Source organism: Thunnus maccoyii, chromosome 9 (genome assembly GCF_910596095.1).
Source record: "Thunnus maccoyii chromosome 9, fThuMac1.1, whole genome shotgun sequence".
Lineage (NCBI taxonomy): Eukaryota > Metazoa > Chordata > Actinopteri > Scombriformes > Scombridae > Thunnus > Thunnus maccoyii.
The window spans coordinates 3,275,730-3,301,986 of record NC_056541.1 but is presented as its reverse complement, the minus strand read 5'-3'; the positions used below and the strand labels follow the sequence as shown (position 1 = coordinate 3,301,986).

The 26,257-nt window shown below is 37.9% G+C and overlaps 2 protein-coding genes across 6 annotated transcripts; one reads left to right on the top strand and one right to left on the bottom strand.

Annotated features, from left to right (window-relative positions):
- Nucleotides 1-402: 402 nt before the first annotated feature.
- Nucleotides 403-8,972, bottom strand: LOC121903385 (tetratricopeptide repeat protein 16). Of its 3 annotated transcripts, none has more exons than XM_042420355.1 (13): nucleotides 8,843-8,972; nucleotides 7,452-7,639; nucleotides 7,107-7,197; nucleotides 6,844-6,981; nucleotides 6,330-6,430; nucleotides 5,975-6,104; nucleotides 5,110-5,324; nucleotides 4,409-4,698; nucleotides 3,331-3,475; nucleotides 3,004-3,169; nucleotides 2,102-2,241; nucleotides 1,745-1,889; nucleotides 403-1,260 (listed from the first exon to the last, which is right to left on the bottom strand). In XM_042420355.1, exons 1-13 carry the CDS (start codon nucleotides 8,873-8,875, stop codon nucleotides 1,090-1,092), a joined length of 1,953 nt encoding a protein of 650 aa, XP_042276289.1. In that variant the 5' UTR covers nucleotides 8,876-8,972; the 3' UTR covers nucleotides 403-1,089. The 3 variants fall into 3 exon arrangements, with proteins under 3 accessions (XP_042276289.1, XP_042276290.1, XP_042276292.1); XM_042420356.1 differs by having other exon boundaries at nucleotides 7,452-7,633; XM_042420358.1 differs by having other exon boundaries at nucleotides 7,452-7,630.
- On the top strand, nucleotides 8,910-24,047 carry slc2a8 (solute carrier family 2 member 8). Of its 3 annotated transcripts, none has more exons than XM_042420364.1 (11): nucleotides 8,910-9,073; nucleotides 9,751-9,880; nucleotides 11,184-11,346; nucleotides 13,463-13,669; nucleotides 14,686-14,785; nucleotides 16,845-17,056; nucleotides 17,374-17,523; nucleotides 18,300-18,408; nucleotides 18,517-18,693; nucleotides 19,581-19,726; nucleotides 21,336-24,047. In XM_042420364.1, the coding sequence occupies exons 1-11, from the start codon at nucleotides 8,995-8,997 to the stop codon at nucleotides 21,480-21,482; spliced, it is 1,620 nt and encodes a 539-aa protein (XP_042276298.1). In that variant the 5' UTR covers nucleotides 8,910-8,994; the 3' UTR covers nucleotides 21,483-24,047. The 3 variants fall into 3 exon arrangements, with proteins under 3 accessions (XP_042276298.1, XP_042276299.1, XP_042276300.1); XM_042420365.1 differs by lacking the exon at nucleotides 8,910-9,073 and adding an exon at nucleotides 9,083-9,320; XM_042420366.1 differs by lacking the exon at nucleotides 8,910-9,073 and adding an exon at nucleotides 9,327-9,570 and having other exon boundaries at nucleotides 9,690-9,880.
- The last annotated feature ends 2,210 nt before the right edge of the window (nucleotides 24,048-26,257 follow it).

The window sequence follows — 26,257 nt, the reverse complement described above, 5'->3', positions numbered from 1 at the left end:
CATGTCTCAGCTATCTCTATGGTGACAGACTTTTCACCCAGACTTTCAGCATCACCATTTGGAAAAACAAGTATAAATATTTTTGCCTTTAGACATGATCACATGACACACCATACATCCTCGTCAGAGCTGTTTCAGATCTTCAGACAGTGTGACGGCTTGAGCTTGTTAAGTTAAGACAACTCTTGTGCTGTTTATTGCTACATAATTTACAGTAATTAAGACCATCTGCTGCACTTCAACGTTAAATAAAAATGTCGTCTTGGGTTTTATAATAAATTGTCAGAGAAAGTAATCCCCCTTTCAAAACGACGGAGTGACGCAGCTTCGGTTTGCTGTGAATCTGACAGGATTGACGTGCATCACAACCCTCCTCCTGACCCAAACTGAACGCAGGTCTGCTTCAGGGATGGACGGGAATTTAATTTAATATTATGAATGTTTATGAACATTTACATACTATATAACTACTTGAAAAATGACATAAAGTGACATAAAGACATGGAGAAAAACATAAAAAAAGATCCACAGTTCAACACACAGTTTGACCAAAGAAACATTTGAATCAGTGGTTTTAAAAAACTCACTCATTCATGTTTGAGGTTACGTCTCAGTTTACATGTCACAGAATTATTCTCAATTAAGCAAATCAGATAAATTAGATCACCTGGACAATGTAGATGAAGAGCTGTTGCAGAGCCAGAACCCAAACATTTAGTTGCACAGCAGTTGAGGACTCAAGAGTAATGTTATCAAGCTAAATTTGAGCCTCTGCTGCCACCTATCGGACTACATAATAACATCCTGATTAAAGGATCATACCACAGTGTTGTGCTGTCATTACTGTCACTGCTGTTCTGTCTTGTTGTGTTTTTTCTTGTGCTGAATGATTTCTCTCTACTGTTCTATCTTCAAATCATAAGTTCAGGTTGAAGGAGCAGAATGGTGGTTTTGTGTATTTTAAGTCATTAACTACAAACGGTAGTCGGCTATAAACACTAACTGTCTACTTTGATTATTTTAAAGTCTGAGTCAAGGAGAAATTAAAATGAAAAATGCAAGCAAAAAGCACAGTGAGTAATTCCACCATCATTTCTTAGATGTGGACTCCAAACACCCCAAATCTCTTGTTGCAGTATGACTTCCTCTCATGTCTACAGGTGGTTTGGTGCGGTTCCTCTGTGTAGAAGGAGGCGGTGGGCCGGTGTGGTGCAGAGCTGGACGCTGATGGAGAAGCGATTGAACCGCTTCATTCGTCTGCTGCAGTCGACAGAGAGGAACAGCTGGAGTTCAGCACGATAACACAGATAAATGTTTCAAAAACGACATGAACTACATCAACCAAGAAAGGAAATGAGCCCATGTTGCACATCACAACTCACAGATTTTTTTAAGCTTGCCTACAAACATTAAAAGTTTATTTGGACATGTCCTGTAGATCTAATCTGAATCTACTGAATTTAAGGTAAAATGCTTGAAAAGGGTTCTGAAACATGGAGGACCTTTATTATTTTATTAATCATTTAATAAATATCAAGGTATTATTCCTGCATGGCTTTGTGTGGTTTTACATGGATTTTTATTATTATTATATGATATTTTATTTGACCTTTTTACTATTTAGATATTATTTTTAAAACTACTTTCAAAATTAGTAGAGTTTTGTTCAAATCTGAATTTAATGAGGAACTATATCTATAACTACGGCTGTGCTACTGATCAGCTATCATCTTCCCTTTAGTACCTGCAGAGTGCTCTTCATCATCATCATCTGCAGCTCTTGTTGATTTACATTCAACTTCAACTCCTTCCCTGCTTCAGATGAGTCTTCTGATTGGCTCGCTGTGTTGTCACTGGTCAGAGTCATCATTTGGAGCTTCTCACTCAGTCTGTGAACACGTCATAGCACACAAGACACATGCATCTTAATTTGGCAAAAAAGGAACAGTTGTATTTTTACAGATTAACAGTGAGCTGAGTGTCATTTCAGTCCATAAAAACATTCATTCTATTCATTCATTAACACAGAATCATTAATGTGCTTCTGTTTTCTGCTGCTGATGTTCTGTCAGCTGTTCTACAGTCAGCGTGAAGCGGGTACGTGTCGCTTTGCTGATCTGGCGAGGAGCTGCAGGCCTGGATGGTGTCCGTCAGCTGGGCTCTGACTGCTTGTCCTGTTTGACTGGACAGAACATCTGACATGCTGCGTCCGGGGAACAGGCTCATCAGCATAGGAGGCAGCTAAACACACAAGATTAAAGAAAATTATTTATTCAGTAATATTGTTGTTATTGTCACAGCAGTATCTCAATATCGATGTGTTGTATTACTGAAGGACTCAATATGATATGGAAAAAAGGCCACGTTCACACTAACACGTTTTCAATTTAAAACTATACATATCACATGACCGCTCACGTACACTGGGCACGCATGTAATGAGTGTGGGTGATTCTTACAGTATCTGTTGCCCAGAGCTGCTTTATTCTGTGTGAAAAGCTTCACCTTCAGTTAATTAAATCCCTGCGGCATATGAAGGTGTTTATTATTCAAATTTCAACTGAGGGTGCAATGCATGCTTTTGCACACTCGTAGAAGCGGGTCTGTTGTGTCATTGACTAAAATGCAACCCCCTGGGGTTTCAAAATAAAACGGAGTCAACAGCTTTTCATAAGTCTCTGTTTTAGGGGTTTGAAAACGCCGCAGTAGTGTGGATGCTGGGTGTAAATGTAGCAAAAGTTATGTGTTTAAAAATGAAAATATATTAGTGTGGATGTAGCCTAAAGTATGTTCCTCTCACTGAATGAAAAGATCAAAGAAAAATTCAGTAGATGGTGACACATTTACAAATGAAAGTTCTATTGACAGACAACAACAGCTAATATAATAATAATGTAAAAGTTTGAGATGACAATGAGACACGTTGTATTTAAGTGCATTCAGAGGCAGTCTTCTGTTGCTGTGTGACGTCTGAGGATCCGGAGGGTGAGATGAAGTTCTGACCTCCTTGTTGGTGGGATCCAGGATCAGCGTGCGGATGAAGTCCGATCTGGCTCCCTCCAGGTTCAGGAGCTTTCGGAAAGCCTTGGCTCTGCTCTCATAGTAGTGACCTACTGTTGGGTTGTACTGGATGGCCAGAGAAAACCTGTCAGCCGCCTCCTGGAAACACCTACAGATGTACACAAACATACTCACATCAACAACACCATCATTATCTAATCAAGATGACTTTACTCTCTTGCTTTCTCTTGTTTATTGACGTGTTTATGAGGATGTTAGCATATCACCTGTGTGTTTCTATGCATGTTAATGTGTTTGTGTGTGTCTGACCCCTCCTGGAAGCAGAGGGAGCCCAGCGTGTTGTAGAGGACAGAGAGGCGGAGCCTGACAGCCGGGTCATCAGGTCTCATCATCTCCTCTGCCTGCCGGTAGTCAGCCAGAGCGTAACACCACTCCCCCTGCATAAAGAAACAGTCTGACACACACACACACACACACACACACACAATTTTAGTTCATTTAGTTCATTTAGTCACTTCATGTCATAGATCAGGGATCTGTTTCATGACAGAGATCTGCAGGTGCTGCTTACATGCAGATTATACAGATACATTTGCAAGTCCTACAGTCCTATCACTCACTCATGGGTCAAAATTAACAACAGAAGAAATGATCTCATGTTGCAAGTCACGGCTTGCATGTTGCAAATTTGGTGAAATAGGCCCCAGTTGTGATTTTAATTAAACTTTAATTTTAATTTCCATTCCTGTCAATTAGTTTGTCAATTCATTGTTTGGTCGAAAAGTTAGAAAATAGCAAAAAAGTCCAAAACCCAAAAATATTCAATTTACAACTAAATCAATGAGAGAAAAGCAGCAAATCCACACATTTGAGCAGGTGGAATCAATAAATGAGAATCAATTAGCCAAATTGTTGTTTATTTTTGACTTATTGATAAATCGACTAATTGTTTATGTGTTTGTGTGTATCTATGTCCTGACCAAATTTTTACTGTTTCATCACTCTGTAAAGCACTTTGAATTGCTTCTGTATAATATGATCAACACTTCTGAGAATATATTCAGTAACTTAAAACCCTTTTCAGTTAATATCAGTTTATTGTATCTATATGTAAGTTGTGGTGAAACAGTAAAAACTGTGCATAGATTGTTGGAAACACTCTCCAAACTCTACTGCTGAAAAAAGTTGATCAGGTTTGTCAAGTTGCACCTTTTCAGTTTCACTTAATATGTTCATCTTACTTTGTAGGTTCATGTCATTTTCACTACATGCCAACAACAAGTTAAACTTCACAAACATCTCACTAGATGTTCTTTCTTTTCAGCTTGCAGATTTAAAAGGACAACTTGTGTTTTCTCCCCCATCACACACACGTGTACGGCCTCACCTCCTCGGTTCAGGTACAGGCCCGCCTGGCTCTTCTCCTCCTGAATGCCTTTGTTGAGTAGCAGCACCGCCTCAGCGTAGAGGCCCCTGCTGAAGCACTGAACGGCAAAATCATTGTAGGTGAGAACCAGCTGAAACTGCGCCTCCTTCTGCACGGAGCCGCACTCCTCCTCATCTGTGGCCTCCACCTGACCTCTGGACTCCTCACCAACCTCCTCGTCTAGCTCGACAGCCTGGACCAGATCCTCGATGGCTGCTGTGAAGTCTTTCAGACGCCGGTACAGAATCCCTCTGATGGAGAGAATTGAATTAAACTAAACTAAACTGAATTTAGATCAACGGGATTTAATTGAAATGAAGATTAAACTGAAATAGATTCAAATGAATTACTGTAGAAATGAGGAGTTGATAAAACAATTAGCCAATAGATGGAAAAAGTCATTTTAAATCTAATTCTAAGTTTAAACTGTTCACATCTTGTCAGTTATTAAATATACCAACATTTACAGTATTTTACTGTCGAAGGCTTCAGACTAAACAAGCTCATTAGAAACATCACTTTGAACTCTAGTAACTTGTAACTGACCCTTGTCACCTTTTTCATAGTTTTTATACTAGATGATAAACTGATTGATTGAAGAAGTAATCAATTGGTTCATCAACACTGAGAAAACGATTGTTTGAGTGTTTCATGTTGTCCACCTGAACAGGTAGAGGCGTCCGTCCTGCGGGCTGTTGGCCAGAGCGATGTTGATCATACAGAGGGCTTCAGGCAGCTGGCCGCTCAGAGATCTGTCCACGGCCTTCTGTCTGGCCCATTCGCTGGTCTCCTGCAGCTGCAGCAGCAGCGCTCCGGCCTCCGGACACGTCGGGTTCAACGCCAGAGCCGACTTCACGTCTTGGTAACATCGTGACGCCTGGATGGGAGAGACGATCACTGGTGGTTATTTGATTGCGTGTTTAGAGTAGCTGCAGTAGATTTAAGATACATGATACATGTCTATGTAACTGTATACAGTTTGACCAACTCATTTACTGTGTATAAATACTTAAAACAGTATCCTGACTAAACTTGTCTGCCATAATCCCTTAACATATTTTCCTCTGATCTCAACTATATTTAAAATAATTCATAATTTCTTAGTCAGGATGCTGTTTTAAAACCATTTCAATTTTTTTGATGACAGTACATAATGACACCTGTTGTCATCGGGTCAGAATTGACCCGATGACAACAGGAGGGTTAGAAACTCTTGTGTCTTGTTCATTTATTCACATTTGAAATGTTTTTATAAGGTTGTTCCTTTTTTGCTTCAACCATGAAGATTATGTCAATGTGTTCAAGTTTAAGGTAATAGAAAAGTCTCTTTATCTGAACTTTACTTTGTCAAAAAGGAGAAACTAAAAACATTTTGTTATTTCAGCGCTGCAGTGCTGTTGACCTACAGATTTAAGGTCATTTTACTTTTCTATTTTACTACCTGATTCTTTACAGCAGCAGCTTTCTTTACAATAAAGTGTATATGCTGCTGGTTTCTAGGTATTTGAAGCTTCCTGCAGTTGTGACCTGGTTGAGATGTCTGTGCAGTCGGGCTCTGAGGACGAAAAGGTCAGACGTGGGACCGTCTACAAACATCCAGTTGTTCACCAGCTTCAGACAGTCACTGTACTGACCTGCTGCTGACAGACAGGCCAGACTGGGACATTAAGTACAAAAAACATGAATGAATAATGTGTGTGAGTTAGAAATAAAACTAGACAGGGAACCTCAAGCTGCTATAATAGGATTAATTTATCTATAACATGCATTACTATACAGACTGTAAAGAGCAAGGTTTTTACATTTTTTATAAGACAATCTTAGTAAACCTGATCACACACACTCAGCTTTCATTCAGATCTCAGTAACGGAGGGTCCTGACCTTCTATACTCGTAGGCCCTGCAGCCAGGCTTCACCTCAGCAGCTTTGCTGAAGGCCTCCAGAGCCTCCAAGAAAGAGCCTCCATCAAACAAACACTGACCCTGAGGACAGAAGGAAGGAGAAAGATTGTCATTAGATTATTTTATGATTTGTCTTATGGCTGAAACATTTATCAAGAGTACCTTATAATCAGTGAGACAGCAGAATAAGCCTGAATTCCTGAGTAAACAATATATATGACTGCATACATAAACCAGCCAATAAATTACAGGTACTTGTTCTTGCACAAATTGTCAGTACCAGGTGCAAACTTTTAACCCAAAAACTACCAAATTCTCCTCATATCTATTGTTTTTAAGGATCACAGAATCATTTTGTCAAGTTTCATTGGTTTGTGATTTCTTCTTCTACTGTTGTGCTTTTACTCTAAATCACACTACGCTACAGTGTACATGTAACAGTAGCAATAAAGTGCAGCAGCTAGAACAGAGGAGTGTGGAGAGGAGACTCTTACCTGGAGGTAGTAGATAAAGGCCAAGCGGGCGCTGAAGGCTTCAGGCTCCAGAAGCCAGGCCTGTTTATAACAGGCTGCTGCTGACTGGAAGTCACACAGCTGCAGGTACGCCTCCCCCTGGTTCACATACAGCTGAGTCTAAAACACACAACAGCACAGGTTAGCACACTGAGATAGACCAGCAGGTAGAAAACACACAGTATTATTACTACAGGTAATTTAGAAACATAGACCTCTTTAACAGAAAAAACTTGTTTGTCCACCTGTTCTGGCTGCAGTGCGATGGCTTTGGAGAAGCAGATCACAGCCTTCTCATACTGGGACTTTCCCATTGCCTCTTTTCCCTCAGTGTAACTGCAAAGAAAAACATCATAAGCTGCATACTGGATAACCTGCTCCAACTTTGCACATATTTTCATCACATGTCCCTCATATGTAGCCTTCAAATATCTGTAACACAGATATGATCTTTGGCCAGTGTTGCTTCTCTTACAGAGAACGTACCTGAGCATCAAAATAAAACACTATCATTTCACACGGCTAAAGTAGAACCTTTTCGTTCACTTTTGAAAATATTTTTTTCTTTAATTTCTGTTCATGAATCTCACTGCTGTGCAGCCTTGTTCTGTATGATGAGGCTCCCCTGCAGGTCTGGTCTTTGAGGGTGTTTCTCTCCTGCCAGAAAGATTTTACTGGAGCCAAAAAGCTGCTTGAAGGTGTTTTTCCTCCGGGCTTCATCCAGCTCCTCTTCTGACACAGCAGTGGGAAATAAACTCTGCTCTTCTACCTGCTGGGACACATTCAAATGACAAAGGTTTATTATTAAATTCCAACACATTTCAGCTTTTCTAGGGAATGAAAACACAACAAATGAGCTTCAAGTTCAAAATTTGTTGATTGAATGGATATATTTTTCTTGAAAAATAAAAAACACAATCTTATGTAGACTATATTAAGCACTACTTACTATGAACTGATGAATCTGATTAATAATTACAGTGTATCAGTTCACACACAGTGTATCAGAAAGGTGGGTTAGCAGCACTACTTATACAACCAGATGAACAACGTTAAGGCGGGTTTACCCTCTACTGCATATTCTAAAAAGAAGATTGTAAATATATATTTTCTCAACACCAGATCACTGTTTCCAAAGGTTTTTAGTTAGTTTGTTATTTAGTTAATTAGGTATGAGGGTAGTTATGTGAAAATATTGTTGATTTTGATATCCAGTTTTGTTTGTGGGCAATTTTCAGCATCAGTGACAGTTTGATAACTGCTTTTATGTTGAATAATAATAATAATAATAATAATAATAGTACATTCAATTTGAAGTGCCTTCCATGTAATCCAAAGACAACTGACTGCTGTGGTGGAAGTATAGTAACAAAAAGAGGGACTTTGGCACTAAAAAGACTGTAATGTTGAAAGATATCTACTTGATTTGACTCATTTGGACGCTGAAGCTTCATATTAGCTTCAGATAAATTTTTAAATACATTTTTGCACAGAAGGAGGACTGTTTCTGTCCCCCATCACTTACATTGTAAGTGCATTATGAAGGGATCTTCTAATGGTCAGTATGAAAAGGAGGAATGATTACAGCAAGAAAAACATGTTTCAATGTTCATTTGGGCTCCTGACTGTTGTTTTAAGACAGACTTGAAAAATTGTAAAGCTGTCCTTTAATGCTGGGTCACTGTAATTTTTGTAACTTCTTTTAATAGTTTAGCTAACTAGCTAAATGTTTTAAAAGGAAATGTTCAAACTTTACTTTAATAACTTTTGGGATGTGTTAATATAGTTACTAAAAAAACAGCTTGCTAGTTAGCTTCAAATTAACAGGTGAACAGTGAACTCATTTCAAGTTTAACCATACAATGGTAACCTTGTTAGTGTTAGTTAACTGAGCTAACCGCCAGTCAGTAACCGTTAGTAACTTAACGTTAGTAACTTTTTAACAAACGTTACTGCTTCTCAACGAAATATTAGAGATTACCGTTTGTTCATTTCTCTTCTCAGAAGTGTCCATTGTATCAAATAGCTGACATGAATTATCTAACTGAAGTTTAGTTAGTTCCCCTCTTTGTTTCACTTAGCAGGTAAACGTTAACTATGGATGTCACCATGGAAACCAATGGCTAACTATAGATGTTACCATGGAAACCAACCTCCAACAAGCCAAGCGGCTGGAGGAAGAGGCTTTTATTTTCTAAACAGAGTCTCGACAGTGAGTGAGAGTTCATCTCCTGTCACTTCCGCCGTCGTTGAACTGTCGTCTATACAGCGTTAAACCGCGTAATAATCCGGTTTCAGTAGCGCTGATAGTGTTGTAGCTAAGATGTTAACTTTAAACAGATGTTAAAAACATCACGTCTGTGCTTCTGTCTTCACAGCTGCGACGTTATGGCTAATAATCTAGCTAACAGCTTTGCTAATGGAAGTGGCTTTAGCTAGGTTAATTCTCAATGGAAACGGTGAATGCCAAAAAGTCTGTGTTTCAGTTTGATAGTGATAAAAGCGCACATCTGTGTTTCCTCTATATGTAGTTAAACGATTAAATAACAAGCGCTTAACTAGCTCGCTACGTGAATACTTGTATTTTGAAAACGGAAACCATATCCGGGATAACAGGCGTGCACATGATCAGCTGACTGAAACGTTGACAAAGCAAGTTAGCACTGGTGGAGGAAGCAAGAATCATCGCTGACAGGCGATTATTAGATGGTCAGATACTCTCAGCTGAAATGTCTGATGTTTACTTCTCGGCTCCCTGTGATTCCGTTTAGTTCATTTTCTCTGATCCCGTCCCCGTGTGGCTGCACGGTGTCCTGTTTGTACTGCAGCCGCTGTTGGTTTTCTTCAGGAGTTGTTTTGGTGTGGACTGACTTGTGATCCATGTAAAAGGAGAACAACAAGAGAGGGCAAACATCAGGATCAGTATGGACATCCAGAACGAGAGGAGAAGGCTCCTGGATGCGGAGGGAGGTGATGAGGATCCGACTGGACTCATGTCTGAGCATGAGGCTTATCTGAGGTGAATAACACACAGTTCACTGCATGATCGACACAAAAATCAATTGATAAAGGACCATATTCCACTGGTTTTGCATGTTTCCGCCCATTCATTACTTATCATGTATACTTTGCATATATATAACCATCCTGCAAACAGTGCTGCTGTGTTTTAGACGTCTGAATGCACTTTTCTACTATTGAGGGGTTCATTCATTTCCATTCACTCCTGTGCCATATGAAAATCAATTAGCAGACACTTGAAGGTGGCTTATGTTGTGTTATTCACACTGAACCTCAAGTTTACATAGAGTTTAAGTTGTTATCATCATGAGGTAATGCAGTCAATCTTCACTTATTGTCAGGTCAAGTCATTCGAGTACATTTTTATTTGTATAGTCCAATATCACAAGGAAGAAGAAACCTCAGGAGGAACAACAGAGGAGGGATCCGTCATCCAGGATGAACAAACATGCAATACATGTGTACACATAACAGACCAAGAAAGCAAACTGTACTGTAGGTACAGGTACTGTTAATTGTAACAAGGAAACAATGTCTTTGAGAAAAAGTAACACAACTCAAGCAAGTTTCAAGTCAGGACCCAGGACCAGGCAATATGGTTAAAATCATTATCGCAATATAAAAAAAGAATTAAAAATGATTGTTTTTGATGTCAATATATTTAAAATGTATGCAAAGTCAGATATTAAATGATCAAATAGTTATTCAAAGTGATGAACTGTTGTACATTATATGAAACTAAACTCTTCATATGTGTAAAACAATAAACTTTAATAACTCATTTTGCTAGTTTTGAGTTACAGCTTGCTTGGAGGGCAACAGCAATGTGTAGAATGATAACATGGTGAGATCATATCATCATCATATGATCCAATAATATTGAATATGTAACCAACTCATTAAGGTCATGTAGTATTATTGCTGCTGCCCCACTTGGAGCAGTAGGAAAAGTCACCCAAGTTAACCTCATAAACCATAAACCATAAAAATAAATCATCCTTAGTGTTTAAAATGTTTATAAAATGTAACATTACTGTGCTAAAATCAATGTTACTGTGATAAGATCATACTTCACTGTGTGATTGCAGTGAAACAAGACATTTTTTAACAGTGATTTTATCATGCAATGTGAAACATGAATGGATTATAAATCAATCTGCAGAATTCTGCTCTTTATCTGAAGTACTTTATTGTGGAAACATACCTACATAAGCAGCTGAACTGACCTTTGATCGTGTGTGACACTGTAACCTTTAACCTTTACTGTCTACCTTCTGCTCTGTTCCTCTTTATGTCCACAGCAAAGTGAAGAACAGGAAGTTGTACCTTGCAACATTTGCGTCCGTCCTGGGCCCCATGAGCTTCGGGTTTGTTTTGGGCTACAGCTCTCCTGCCATCCCTGACCTCACCCAGATCTCAGACCCTCGGCTGCGGCTGGACGATGTCCAGGCCTCCTGGTTTGGGGTATGATGGAAAAGCCATAATGATTTAAAGGACAGGTTCACAGGTTTTCAAGTGTGTCTTAACAGCAGTCCTCGCTGTAATCATTCCTCCTGTTCATACTGGATATTAAAAGATCCTTCAAATGTGCTTTCAATGGAAGTGATGGAGGCCAAAATCCACAGTGTGTCCACGCAGTCATTTAAAAGTCCTTGTGAAGCTTCTATGAGGCTTCAGCAGTCTGAGTTAGTCATATCAAGTGGATATCTGACACATTTACAGTCTTTTTAGCATCAAATTTCCTCTTTGTGTTTCCTCGGACAGTGTTTCCCTGTTGAGCTGCGGTGGAAGTATAGTAACAAAAAGAGGGACTTTGGCACTAAAAAGACTGTAACGTTGAAAGATATCTACTTGATTTGACTTATTTGGATGCTGAAGCTTCATATTAGCTTCAGATAAACTTTGAAATACATTTTTGCACAGAAGGAGGACTGTGGATTTTGTCCCCCATCACTTCCATTGTAAGGTCATTATGAAGAGATCTTCTAATGGTCAGTATGAACAGGAGGAATGATTACAGCAAGAAAAACAGGTTTAATGTTCATTTGGGCTCCTGACTGTTGTTTTAAGACACACTTGTGAACCCTTCTTTAATATCACATGCTTCAAAGCCATTTTTTTTAACTTTCTCAGCAGTTTTATGTATCACATGTCGTCCAAACACGTCTGACTGATTCATTTGAGTTGAAAAACCTATTTATAGTATAAAAGAAACACAGAAAAGACTCTCACACTAATCAAAGTCAAATGCAAAATCAAAAATGTAGTTGAAATTAAATCTTGCTTAATTATGTGTGAAGCTAAATATGGAAGAATTACAGAAGTTATTTACATCTAGAGCGAAACTGCATTTTTTAATAAGTAAAGAAGAATTGGACAGAACAAAGTTAATAAACGACATGAAAATCCATCTGATTATGGCAAGGAAGCATTACCAGCAAAGTGGGCAACTGCCCTCTGACCCCACAGACCCCCAGGAGCCCCACAGACCCCCAGAAGCCCCAGGGGCCCCAGGTTCATTGTCAATCAGTTGTGTGGAATTTGTTTGGGAATTTGCACCATTAAACCACAATATCAACTCAGGCATATCTTCCATTATAGACTTTAATTTTACATGCAATCATGACATCTATTTATTATGGCTGCAGCTAGCAATTATTTTCATTATTAAGACCATTTTCTCCTTTAATTGATCAAATAAAACGTCTATAAAATGTGAGAAAATAGTGATAAACGCCCATCACATTTTCCTGGCGTCCTTGCTGATGTCATCAGATGTCTTGTTTTGTCCAACCGACAGTCCAAAGATATTTAATACACAAAGAGAAAACCAGCAACTCTTGTTTCAAAAGTCAAATAAATGAATGAACAAATGCATCACTGCCAGCAAAAGGAAATTTGCTAAAGTTTAGACAAGTCATAAGTTAAATTGATTTTGCCAATAAGACAGAAGACAATGAAATTATGTTTCTGTATTTTATTCCTTATTAAGACTCATATACAGCAGTAAATTCAGATTTTCCTCTACAGCCAACTGAAGTATTTATCAAAACTGAATGACGTCATACAAACAGTCTGTTTACAGGTTTCACTGTTTCAGTGTGTCTCATATTCGCAGTAAGAACTTTACAGTAACAGTAATATGAAATAGAAATACAAATGTCTACATGATGTTTTACTATTTTGTTATATTCTTGTATTTATTGTCTTTTAGCAAAATATTTTTTTTTAAATGAGATTTTGTGAGATCAGCAAACATACTTTTACATGATCATTTTTATATCTTCCTGATCCTTTTTAGTGATTTAATGTGTATAATCATAAATTGTATGTGTATGTAAATGGGAATTTGTGAAAATTTGGGAAAAATGTTTATCACCATTTTCCCAAAGTCCAAGATGAAACCTACCAACAGTCCACAAAGCAAAGATATTCAGTTTACTGTCACAGAGGACTAAAGAGACCTGGAACCAGAGAATTTAGACATTTACCTCTACATACAGTATGCTGGAGGAAAATGTTGATTAAATCATAGAAAGTATTCTGTCAACATTAAGCTCTGTGTCGTCTGTGTCTTCAGTCCATCGTGACGTTGGGAGCGGCGGCGGGCGGCCTGCTGGGCGGCTGGATGGTGGAGAAAATCGGCAGGAAGCTCAGTCTGATGTTCTGCTCGCTGCCGTTTGTCTTCGGTTTCACCATCATCATCGCGGCGCAGAACGTTTGGATGCTTCACCTCGGCAGGGTGCTCACCGGCGTCGCCAGCGGAGTCACCTCGCTGGTCGTCCCGGTAAGAAGCACCTGTTGTTTGTCTCATCTCCTCCGCCATGACACTGACATGTTCTGGCTGTTCTTCCTCTTGTCCTCTTGTTGTTGCTGTAACGTCCCGCCCTGTGTCCACCAGCCTCGCTACAATTATATGCACATTAAAAAACAGATGAGTAATCAGTTAAAGGCAGGAATTTTATTATTCTTAAACCATTTAGATCAGATTTCTTCACCTGCATATTTGTTTGTGGTATTTTCACAGTAATACTGGAATATGCTTAAGTCTGCAGACTGATGATGATCAGCTGATCTCTTTATGCAACTCAGAGAAATAAAGTTAATGTTCTTACGCTGAGGTTTAATGATCTACAAACGTCTTTCCCAAAATGTTGGACTGTTGCTCAGTTAAACTTATTCTACTGTTGGAGTCATTGTAATGTAGCTGTGAGTAGAGTTTAGCAGTTTAACAGACTGTCAGGTACTTGAAATTAAGCTGCAACTAATGATTCTTTTCATTCTGATCTGTTCATTTCTCTATTATTTTTCTTATTAATAATTAATCTATTGAATGGCAGCAAAGTCCAAGGTGTTCATTTACTTGTTTTGTCTGACCAACAGTCCAATAAAACCCATTAAAGGGGTGATGGGTATCAAATCCTCACATTTGAGAATTTGGCACTTTTTCTTGATAAATGTCTTATCATAGTATTATCATCTCTATTTCTAATATCCCCACAATTATATTATTATCGTTATCAAAACTATTGGTTTTTCTGTCAATCATCTGTTTAATCTCCTGAACTTTTCAGAACTTGTTTAAGCGTCTTTGAGCAAAGCAGTAAATCATTGTTTGTTCTCAAGTCTTTTAAAATGCCTGAAATTAATTGGTTTGACGCAAGTTGCACGTCATCCCCCCATCTCTTTCTCTCTTTCTCCTTGTTTCCTGTCATCTCTCTACTATCACTATCAAAATGCCAAAAAAAAAATAATAACAATAAATCCTTCACTAATTTGACCTGTTTTTCTCTCTTTGATCAGCTGTATATCTCTGAGATGTGTCATGAGCGCGTTCGAGGGACGTTAGGCTCCTGCGTGCAGCTCATGGTGGTGCTCGGCATCATGGGAGTGTATCTCGCAGGTACGTATCTGCTGCGGCCTTAAACTTCTTTTTTCTCAGCATGTGAAGGAACTTAATAAACTTCACATTGATGTCATGTGAGGTTACTCTGCCACAGCAGTTTACAAGCTGTAAATCATTGAGAGAGTTTTTTCCATGATGAAACATACAACTTACTATGCAAACCCACAAATCTGCCTGTCTTATCTATCAAATGTGTGATATCTTAATTGTTTCTTGTCATCATCTGTATTGATTCCTTCGTCACTCGCTATCCAACACCCAGTGACGACATCAATCGATTATTCTGAGGATGTTACACTGCTTTAAAGCTCTAGATCAAAGGTTGTGTAGAAGAGATGACCAAAACCTGGCTGTCATGTGATGTGATCATCCTCAGATACGATCACATTCCTCCGCGGCCACTTCGACAGCAGCCCTATTGAACCTAGCTGCTTGCTGCTAATCTCGTTAGCTGCATACCATTCACGTTTACCCAATAGAAGAATCTGCTGTGTCACGTGTGGTGGGATGTCTCGAGTTTCTTTAAGGTCCTCTGGTGACCGGAGCGGGATTCATTCAGCTGCATCACAAACCAATTGCTGTTCGGCTGAAAGGTTAATAGTGTAGAAAATAAAGCGTAACAATCGGTTCAGCAGAGAAATGTGTTTTTAGACGCAGCAGATGAAGACAGTCGCGAGTGTAAAGTCACTCGGCATGTTTGGAACACTTCTGGGAAAACCTCAGATCTTGGAGTTTTAAGAAGTGGGACAAAAGGACAAAGTCAAGTTTAATCCAGAATAGGACTCATCTTTCAATCAGGAGGTCCCTTAAAGGAGGTTCAGGACCCCTCAGCGTCCCCTCAGTCTGATTCCTGATTCATAGAACAAAGTAATTTTGTTGTTCAGTAAATTTTGCGTCTTAGTTAGACTGTTGTTTTTCTAGTTCATCAGTGATTCCGTGTTTTAAAGTAGTAAAATCAGAAAATAGAAGCAACACAGGAGATAACTGTGTGTTATTAAATTAGTGTTATGAAAAACCAAATGTGATGCAACTGTTGTACAACCATCTTGTTATAAATCTATAAAAGTATGATCTTTACAGTCTTTTTCTTGGTATTATGGCGACAATGAAAATAGGTTGTATAACAAAAGGTCAAGAACGTAACACACGGTGTGACAGTTGTTAAGTGAAATCAAAGAAAATGAAATTAAAAGTGAAGAGGAACAGAAAAAAAACGTTTTGTTAGCTAACCACAGTATGTAGGAAGGTGGGTGGAACATGAGAGATAAATGAAGACAACGTCACCATTGTGCCGTTAGGTGGTTGCAAAACAAAAACAGGAAATACTGTTGAAACCGTTGGAACTTTGCAAATTTACATAAATATAAATTAAATACAGAAGGTCAGTGTTATTTAGAAAGTGTCAGAATGGAGCAGTGACATCACAAACATCAATAAACATCAGTCAGTGGCATCAGAAATAATAATAATATAATACTAATAAAGTTTATTTATATAACACGTATCAAAACCCAGAGATTACAAAATGAAAAACATACATGCAGACAAATTTTCTAAAATTGAGGGAATGATGTAAAATATATTTTCAGAAGTAAAATAATAGTAATAAAAACAAATTTTAAATAAAATATATAAAAGAGCTTATTAAAAAGCCTTTTGAAATTAATTTGTTTCAGAAGCGATTTAAAAGAAAACACTGAATTTGCAAACTTGAGTTCATCAGGCAGGTTGCTCCAGAGTTGAGATGCTCCCACAGCAAAAGCTCCGTCAAAGTCTTAAACCTGGACGACACTCAGACTACGTTCAGCTTGATAAGAGGCGAATAATTCAGAAATACAGTCTGGAGCCATGAAGTGCTTTAAAAGTCATGATTAGAATCTTAAAATTGATTCTGTAATAAACTGGTAACGAATGTAGAGACATTAAGAGGGCGGTAATATGATCTCTTATCTTAGTTTTTGTCAATAGTCTATGAATTGTTTCCTGGTGTCGTGTGAGTGATGGACAGACTGAGACTGATCCGTAGTCCCTCCCAATCCTTCGCCCGCTCCTGCAGGTCTATACCTGGACTGGCGCTGGCTGGCGATCTGCAGCTCCATCCCACCGACGCTGCTGATGGTGTGTATGTGCTTCATGCCGGAGACGCCCAGGTTCCTGCTGTCCCAGGGCAAGAGGCGGGAAGCCGAGGAGGCGCTGCGCTTCCTGCGAGGACCTGATGCCCCCGTCGAATGGGAGTGCGCCCGCATTGAGGACGCCTGTGACGAGCAGGTGAGTTGGCGGTCAGCCGGTTTAAAGAGAAGCGTTGGACGGCGTCTACATATAACAGTATGGTTCATGAAGTCACCACAGTAGACGCTGTTTAAAACCAGGAGCTACAACACTACTACAACAGCTCCTTCCTCTTCCGTGGTAATGCAATCACTACTGGAAACATTGAAGAAAACACAGAGACTGTTTGGGTCAGAAGGTCAAGTCTGCAGCTCCAGACAATGAAGTCGCAGTCTGCTGATCGTATCTATCTATTGAGAGTTTTGTCAATGAGAACATTTTCAGCCGATGACCGTTATCTTCCTGTTTCCTCTCAGGGGTCTAGTTTCCAGATGTCCGACCTGAAGGACCCTGGTGTCTACAAGCCTCTGGTGATCGGCATCATGCTGATGATCTTTCAGCAGCTGACTGGGATCAATGCCATCATGTTCTACGCTGAAAACATATTTGAACAGGCACATTTCAAGGTGAGGTGGCTTTAAACATGTATTTGTTTAGAGGGAGATCAAGGCAAACTCAACTAAATGCTCAGTTTAATTACAAAAATGTTTTTGGCACATGCCCACTACATAGACATGTATTGTCAGTGTTTCCATAGATACCTGTTTCTACTGGGTGTTAGGCCGGCGATATACTACAATGGACACCCCCTTCCATATACGTTTGTTTACTTTTCCTGGTTTGGACTAGGCTGCTTACTTCCAATGAAGAGAAATCTTAATGCTGCAGCATACATTGATATTTTGGACAATAGTGTTCTTCCAACTTTTGGTCAACAGTTTGTGTTTGTTCCTCTCCTGTTTCAACATAACAATCCATAAAGAAATGATTTTCCCAGTTTGGTATGGAAGAACTTGACTGGCCTGCACAGAGCCCTGACCTCAACCCCATCCAACACTTTTGCGGTGATCTGGAGTGACGTCCTATCACTCAACATCAGTGGTGGACCTTACTGATGGTCTTGTGGTTGAATGGGAACAAATCTCTGCAACCAGGTTCCAACATGTGGTGGAAATCCTGAAACCAGAAGAATGGAGGCTGTTATAGCAGTAGATTAATGAAATGACATGTTGCAGATATGGCTGAAATGTTTGGTCTGAAATGGTGTTCACGTACTTTTGGTCATATAGTAGCCAAAACTAGGAAACCCACACTGAACAAATAACTGTTAGCTTATTATAAGAAGGATTCAGAAACAGTTGTATCTGAAAGAATAAACGAATGTTTAATTGTTGTCTTTCAGGACAGTGACCTGGCCTCAGTGATCGTGGGTCTGATTCAGGTGGTCTTCACAGGAGTGGCAGCGCTGATCATGGACAAGGCCGGAAGAAAACTTCTTCTCATCATGTCAGGTATCAAGAGTATTCAAATGTATTGTATCCTTTATGATTTTACATCTCTCTTTAAGCAGGATTGCGATGTCGTGACAGATTTTGTTTGATTTCTCACTCATCGTCAAGGTGTTGCCATGGCGATCAGCACCACAGCGTTCGGGGTTTATTTCTACCTGATATCCAAAGTTCACAGCACCACCTTGACGAGCGACCTGGTGCTGGGCGTCCAGAGCCAGGTGGGTGAGGAGCCCCACGCTGACCTGGCCTGGCTGGCCCTGGCCAGTATGGCCATCTTCATCACAGGTGAGCTCCTGGGTCACATAACTCTTAATCCAGTCAAGGATATTATTGTTGACTTACCAGTAACATAAAACATTTATATTCGAATGCTCAGGAAGAATGAAGGTGTTGAATCAAGATTCCAAAGACACAGTGAAATAATTTTGTGTCTTTAGGAAAATAAGACAAAAGCAATCTCAAGACAAAGAATGGCTGCACACTGAGTAGATGTTCCAAAAAGTCAATTTATTAAGTCTAACTGTGACATTTTAACATTACATCATTATCAAGTAATACATATTTCCAATTGGTTTTTGATCATACTTTCATATTTTGACCGGTTTGATCCTAAAACAGGTATTAAATTGCTTTCTATGTGATATTAAAAAGGTCTTAAAAGTTTTCTTTCCTGGACTGTCTTGTAGTTGCACTATACTAGACATCAAGATAATGTGATACAAGTCTTTTTTGTTGCCCCCCTTGAGTTGCTTTTGTGTAAAGCTTGATTTCTTGGCCGTCTAGCTTTTGGCTGCAGACCCAGGTGAACCCCTCACAGTCTTCCCTCCTCTCCTGTCGTTCCAAAAGTCTTTTCCATAAACTTTCTATAAATCCCATCTGTACATCAATATTTACCTCTACAATATACATGTCCACGTTTTTTTGAAAATTTGCTTCAGTCATCAACAGATCTTGTCTGGATAATGTTAGATAATGCTTCTTAAATTCATGAAGATACATTCGGGAGTCATCTGCAAAGCGTCTAATCCTGCATAAGGCCCAAATTAAGCAACCATACTGGTGATGATGATTTTCAGGATTAAATGGGTGTAAATTCAGATGTTCCTGAAACAGTACATCATGACAGTCTCCTCCACAGAAGCTGCTTCATTAAACTTTGTTTCTGTGTTCAGGTTTCGCTCTGGGTTGGGGTCCAATCCCGTGGCTGATCATGTCGGAGATTTTCCCACTCAAAGTGAGAGGGTTTGCCAGCGCCGTCTGTGTGCTCACCAACTGGAGCATGGCGTTCATAGTCACCAAAACCTTCCAGGATATGATGGTGAGTACTTAACAGGACACCATTTCAAGGGCTTTGCTGAAAATTTTCTTATCTTCTTTGCTTTTTTCTATTTTTCTTGATCATGAAAAGGTGGTTGTGTGATCTCTATATAAATTCAGGTTTTCTTGATATTCCGAAACCGTTTCCCTTATAATTTCACTTCCTCAGCATTAATTAACTCAGTGAATTCACAATAACATCCTGTTAAAACCACTTCCTCATGATCACGGACTAACTTGTTTCATCAGCTCAATGTAAAGTCTGACTGTTTTCTTGCAATCATGACAGCAATATTTCATCTTCACAGAATAACGTACAGCAGCTTCTAATGTCAAGAGCTTGAATGTGATTATGAGGAAAGGAAACACGAGAAACATTTCACACACACGTCCTTGCTGGCTTTCCATATATTTGGATGTTTATGTGGGATTATTTTTGGATCTGTTATTGTTCGTTCAGTCAGAAGCTCTACTCCACCACTTTAACTGAAACTAGAGCTGAAACAATGACAATGAAGTCATTTATCAAGAAAAATGCCAAACATTCTCTGGTTCCTGTTTTTCTAATGTGAGGATTTGTTACTTTTCTCTGTTTTATATCATTATTAACTGAATATATTTGGGATCGGTCAGACAAAATAAGCAATCTGAAGAATTTGAAGTCACTTTGGGAAATTTCAGAAATATTTTTTAAAAGTTTTTTCAGACATTTTATAAACCATTAATCAATTAAATGAAAACATAATCAACAAATTATTCAATAATTATTTTTAAAAAAATGTAGTTTCAGCCCAAGAATAAAATGGCACTTCATTCATTATTCATAATTGTCTGTAGCTCTTTGCATGGCTTGCTCTGTCCTCCAGTTTTATGTACAGTCTTGTTGCCTTTGTGCGTGTTATTGTATTTTTTAGAGCCATTTAAATATTTTGTTGATGTATATTCAAGGGAGCAACACTCCCTGGGGGCTTAAACAGTAGCTACTTTATCACAGACATACAGTATGAACACACATATCTTAGTTTTTCCTATCAGTAACTCAGTTTTCCATTTTGTTTACCTGACAACTCTTAATGCCAACATGTTTTTGTTTCTCCTTGTCCCCTTTTTATTTTTCCTCTTCCGTTGGTTTTGTGTTTTTTTCCCATATTCTCTGACAGTGTCAGAAATTTGGCACTAAATTCTCACAATGTTACTGCTGCTATGACCCACAGCTACAAACCAACCAATCAGAAGACAATATGACGTGAAATGACAACAAATACACCGGCCAGCACTACATTTCATGAAAGCATTTTTGAATAAAGTTACATATGGGGGGAAAAACACAAAGCAATTAGATTGAGGCAGAGCAAAAAAGAAGTTTGTTGGACTCTGGCAAAGAGAAGAAAACCTTTCTTGCTTTGCATTTTCAAAGCAAAAGAGCCGCCTGCAATCACACATAAGGGTTCCTATAAACCACAAACAGAACACGTTGAACATGCTTAACATCTATATTAGAGAAGTGGAACTTGCAGCTACATTATCTATTGTGAGAATATGAACCCTCCTCTCGGTTTCCTTTCCTTGACTGAAGCGTCTCCGTCTATAATGACTCTGATCTCTTCCAGATTCTTCTAACCAGCGCTGGAACCTTCTGGCTGTTCGCCTCCATGTGCACCCTCAACGTCATCTTCACCATCGCCTTAATCCCAGAAACCAAGGGCAAGACACTCGAGCAGATCGAAGCCATATTCAGAGGGACATCAGGTCCATAAAGCTCCCCCGACCCACCTGCCAAAAAAAAAAATCACTCACATCAAAAACTGAAAACCGTATTAATTCAAACCTCAGATAGTTGAACTGACTGGTCCTCGGGACACTGTGTGGGCATTTTTTTTTAAAATCTTTGTTAAGCCTGTGAAGCTGATCGAAACACTTTCTTCTGATTTATTTTTATCCCTGAAACATGGGGGTTAGTCGACAGGTCAGGTAGAGTTATGAACTGTATAAAGACAGTTTCACTTCCTGCCAGCTGCTCAGTACAGCGTCACTATTAGCTACTGATGAGTTTTACTGAAGCGCTCAGTGGAAACCTGATGTTTTGAATGACGAGAGTGTTTCTTCTTCACTGCCCCTGTCAGCTAAAGCCTTCTAGTAATAAACTCACTTTTTCAAAATGGAGCAAACAGGTAACGTAAAATAGTCAAATTTGGAACTTTGACTATATTTAACATCTAAGATTTTAACAGTATAAAAATGACAGAAAGTCACAAAAAGCATGTTATGCTCCGTCTAACTTGTTCCATCACAGATTTGTGTTTCCAAGGCTCAGACTGAATCTCTACACTCTAAATGTTACTGTTTCATTGTCTGCAGCCAAGATGTCAGTTGAGTCCAATCAAATTAAAGGCCAGACCTAAAGGCGGTCAAGATAAAATCAAGTCCAAGAGAAGAATTAATTAAGTTCTATGCAAAACCAAATGTACAAAAAAATATCTTTAGAATGCAAAATAATGAGTTCAATTAGTTTATAAAGGATGATCAAACCTGTTCACTCAGTTGCCAGTTTATTAAATCCACTCAGCTAAACTTACTGCACACTAACGCAACATTTTCTGCAATAAATCCAATAATGTTCAGTTTCTGTTGAAACTGTTTCAGAGTGTTGATTCAACTTTATAGTCATTTCACTGTAGTTTGTGGTACTGTTTTTTTTTTGTTTGTAATATTTTGTCCTCCATAACTGGCATCTGAGTGTACATCATCTGTTTCTGTAGGAATTATGAACTAAACCCTTCAATGTCCAATAATTTGATCAGTCAGGTAATTATATACAGTTTTCCACAGGTCATATCCTTTAAATTATTTGTAGTGCTGAGAAAAAACAGCAACAAAATAACCTTCTGTACTGCCATTGAGACATCAGAGAAGTGTTTTTGATGCAGATCATGACTCCTGGTGAGCAGGTTCAGTGTCACAAACACTTGAATGTGACGTCTAAACGGTCAGATCAGCTCTGATGTTCTTCGTTATAAGGTTTCCTCAGGTGTTGGGCAGTTTGACAGTTTTCCCGTTTTAATATATGCACTAAAATTTTACAGAAAGCTGTTATACTGGAGTTCAGGTGCATAGTGAAGGTTATATCTAACGCTGGGATCTTTATACTTTGCGGGTCTGTGTTTCTTACTGTTAAGAATGAAATGATGAAGAGTGAAATGGATGTTAAATGTGTACTCTAAAATCTCTCCTTTTGTGTACCAAAACTTTTGAAAAGTTCTTAATATCATTGTGATAAGTTTAAATTAATGCCAGTTATAATAGATTCCAATGGAGATGCGGTTTCACTGTAAGATGTTAAAGTTTTTCTCAAACCACTGCTGCAGTATAATCTGCTTCTCCGCCGTCACCAAAAACAACAGCTTCTGTCTTAATCATCACCTCACTGAGTTAGCTCAGTCGCTTAATTAAATGTCCTAAAAAGATCTTTGTTTTTTTTTACACTGAGAATATATTTGGTCGGAAAAAAAAAAAGAAATATTGTCTACACTTCTATCAATGTGAAGTCCCATTTGAAAAAAGCTTGCATGGTGCTAAAGCAACATGTAGACAAGTGCAGGGAGTCCTCAGAAACTATATTTGTGATTTATACGGTGCCAAATGCATCAGAATTATTTTCTTCCTTTTACTGGGTAAGAATAATGTCTGTGTCCTCGCTCCTTAAACTGAAAACAAAGTGCATCTCAAAGTTGTTTTGCAGAAACGTACAGTAAACATACCGCTGTGTTGGACAGTGAATGCATCATGACTGTTTACACTGACTGTAATGACTGTTAATGTAACTCTGCATAGTTTACATCATCTTTTTGTTACATCCATCAACAGAATCAAAAAAGAATATGGTGTGTTTTTGTTATGTATTTTGTAATATAATGATTTCCTCCTGGGATATTCTTGTAAATTAAATGTTTTAAACATCATCTGAATTGGACGCTTGAGATGATAATGACATCCATAGTTCATACTTTAAAAGAAGTTACTTGTCTGATGAAAACATCTCATCCACCTCCTCTTTCCTGTTTTTTTAATGTATTCACTCGTCTTCCTGTTTTTGTTGTTTGTTTGCTACGAGTTCAGTTAAGCTATGAATGAGATAAATCATCCTCAAACCCTTTTTCTGGATGTTTGTAATATATATATATATAATTTTCAAATTCACTCTGTAAATGCACAATAAGTCTGAACAGGATCGAATGAAAGTCCTCGCCAGTTTCTTTGTCATGAACTTCCACTTGTGTTCCTAAACATGAACTATGAATAAAATCACTGCGTGGTTTTGAACATGTTGTTTTGTGATCTTCAGCTTTATTATTACTTCAATAGGAGTTTACACGCGCATCCAAACTGAGGAGAGAAGGTGCTGGGCTGAAAGTGAGCAAATGTAAAAAAAATCACACTGCAGGGCTCCGATGTCCACGTAGAATTTATTGCACCAAGGTGACGTTTTTCTCCTACATTTACTTCAAATTACAGCCTGCAGATGGGCTTCATTGTTATTATTTGCTTACTTTTATTAATTTTTTTAGGTATTGTACTTATCCACCTGGTTTAAGTTTTGGTTTAAGGTTGTTTTATTATGTATGCAAAACCACTCAAAATAAAATGTTCAAAAGTACAACCTGCAGTTGTCAAAAGTGTAAAACATTCAAATAAAATCATTAAATTTACACTCAAGGAGCATAAAACAAATATTAAATATTTTTACAGGTTATATATTTATCTAAAATACATGTTCTTAGAAAAATGTCACAATTTGAAAGACAATATTTAGCTCTAACCTGTTAAAAAATGATTGTCTGTGAAGGAAAAGTGTTTCAGACATCTTGTTGCAGAAGAAATACTTTATTTTATTCATACTAACTAAATAAAGTGTGGACACACAAAGCCTCACAAATTCATGCAAACTTTTATCACAGCTGAGACCTGAAAAATAAGATGCAAGATTACTGTCTGTTAATGAAGTTTGTAAGCTACTGGCAGGAAACATCATTGTTTTATTGTGTTTGAATAATTAACTCGACATTATGTTTATGATATTTATCATTTATGTTTTCATTTTAAATTTAACTTATTTATTTTTTAAATGTAAGTTATTCTTTTCAACCCAGTTTCAAGATGTGTTTTCAAAATGCTTTTATCTATAAATCCTACTGTAAAGTCTTCAAAAGTAATCAATATATATCAATATAATCAAATTTGAATGATTATACTCTGATGCTTACAGAGGATCTTGCTGTAAATGTTCCTGCATATTACAGAAGAGCCTAATGTTACTCAGTTTAAACACAAAAGTGACCTTTGCACATACAGTAACACGGCCTATGTGTATATGTAAATTAATTACAAAATGGTAATTAAATAAATCAATCATCACAGAATAATCAAGCATAAACAAAAAAGTTCTGACAGCTTTAATAGCCTTTTAGTGCAACTAGAGAAATACATTCATATCATGTTTGACATGATTTATAACAGCAGAAAGCGAAATACTCCTGTTAAATTTGTTTGTATTGTATTTATTGGGACCATTTGATGTACTGCACCAGAGTGAGTTTATTTATGTAGTCTGTTTCAGTCCTACAGAGATATGGTATTTAGGTTCATAAATCCAATATAATTATGATGAGTTGATCATGTCAGTTGAATAACTGTCTTAACAATAAAATATTATTACTAAACCACTGGGAAAAAATATTTATTTATATACAAAATACATCCATTGTTCCAGATTTAAAAAAAAAAAACCCTGAGGAGTGAAGTGATGCTTGTAAATGAAACACCATGCCAGTAGCATTTGTTTATCTTCACAGTTTTTTTTGTTTTTGCTTACATCTTTATTTTATTAATACAATCTGGCCATTACAATAACAAGTTGGCAAAAACATGCAAACTGTACAAATCCTAGACTGAACTGTTACGACTTATTGTAATATAACAAAAAGCAGTAGAAATAAGGAATAAATAAATAAATAAATAAGGGGTCAGAGGTATAGTCGGAAATCTGCATCTGTAAATAAATTCTTAATCCATAATAAAGTTATTGCACATCATTTACATCTTTTGTCCTGCATTTTAACCCCAAATTTAATGTCATTATAATTACAAGCAAAGAACAAATGTTCTTAAGTTTCAATATCAGAATCACAAATCATACAATTGTTTTTTATCAATGTTGAATCTTTGTCTCAGAAACTCGTTAAATTGACAATTTAAATTCCGAGTCTGCGCATTAGAATTTACATGACTTTTCCAAATAAAAGCCGCATCAGGTGAACTCTATCCCGACGTGACAATCATGGAAGATTTTTTGCTCTTACGTTTGATTCATCACTTCAAAAAAAATAAACACAAACATGAACATCATAAAAACATCTTACTAGCTATTTTCTTCTATACTGTTTTTAAAAAGTCTACAATATTTACCCCTGAGGATTTATTGTGACAGCCGCTTCCTTTCCGCGGTCAAAATGAACATGAGCACTTCCTGCGCTGC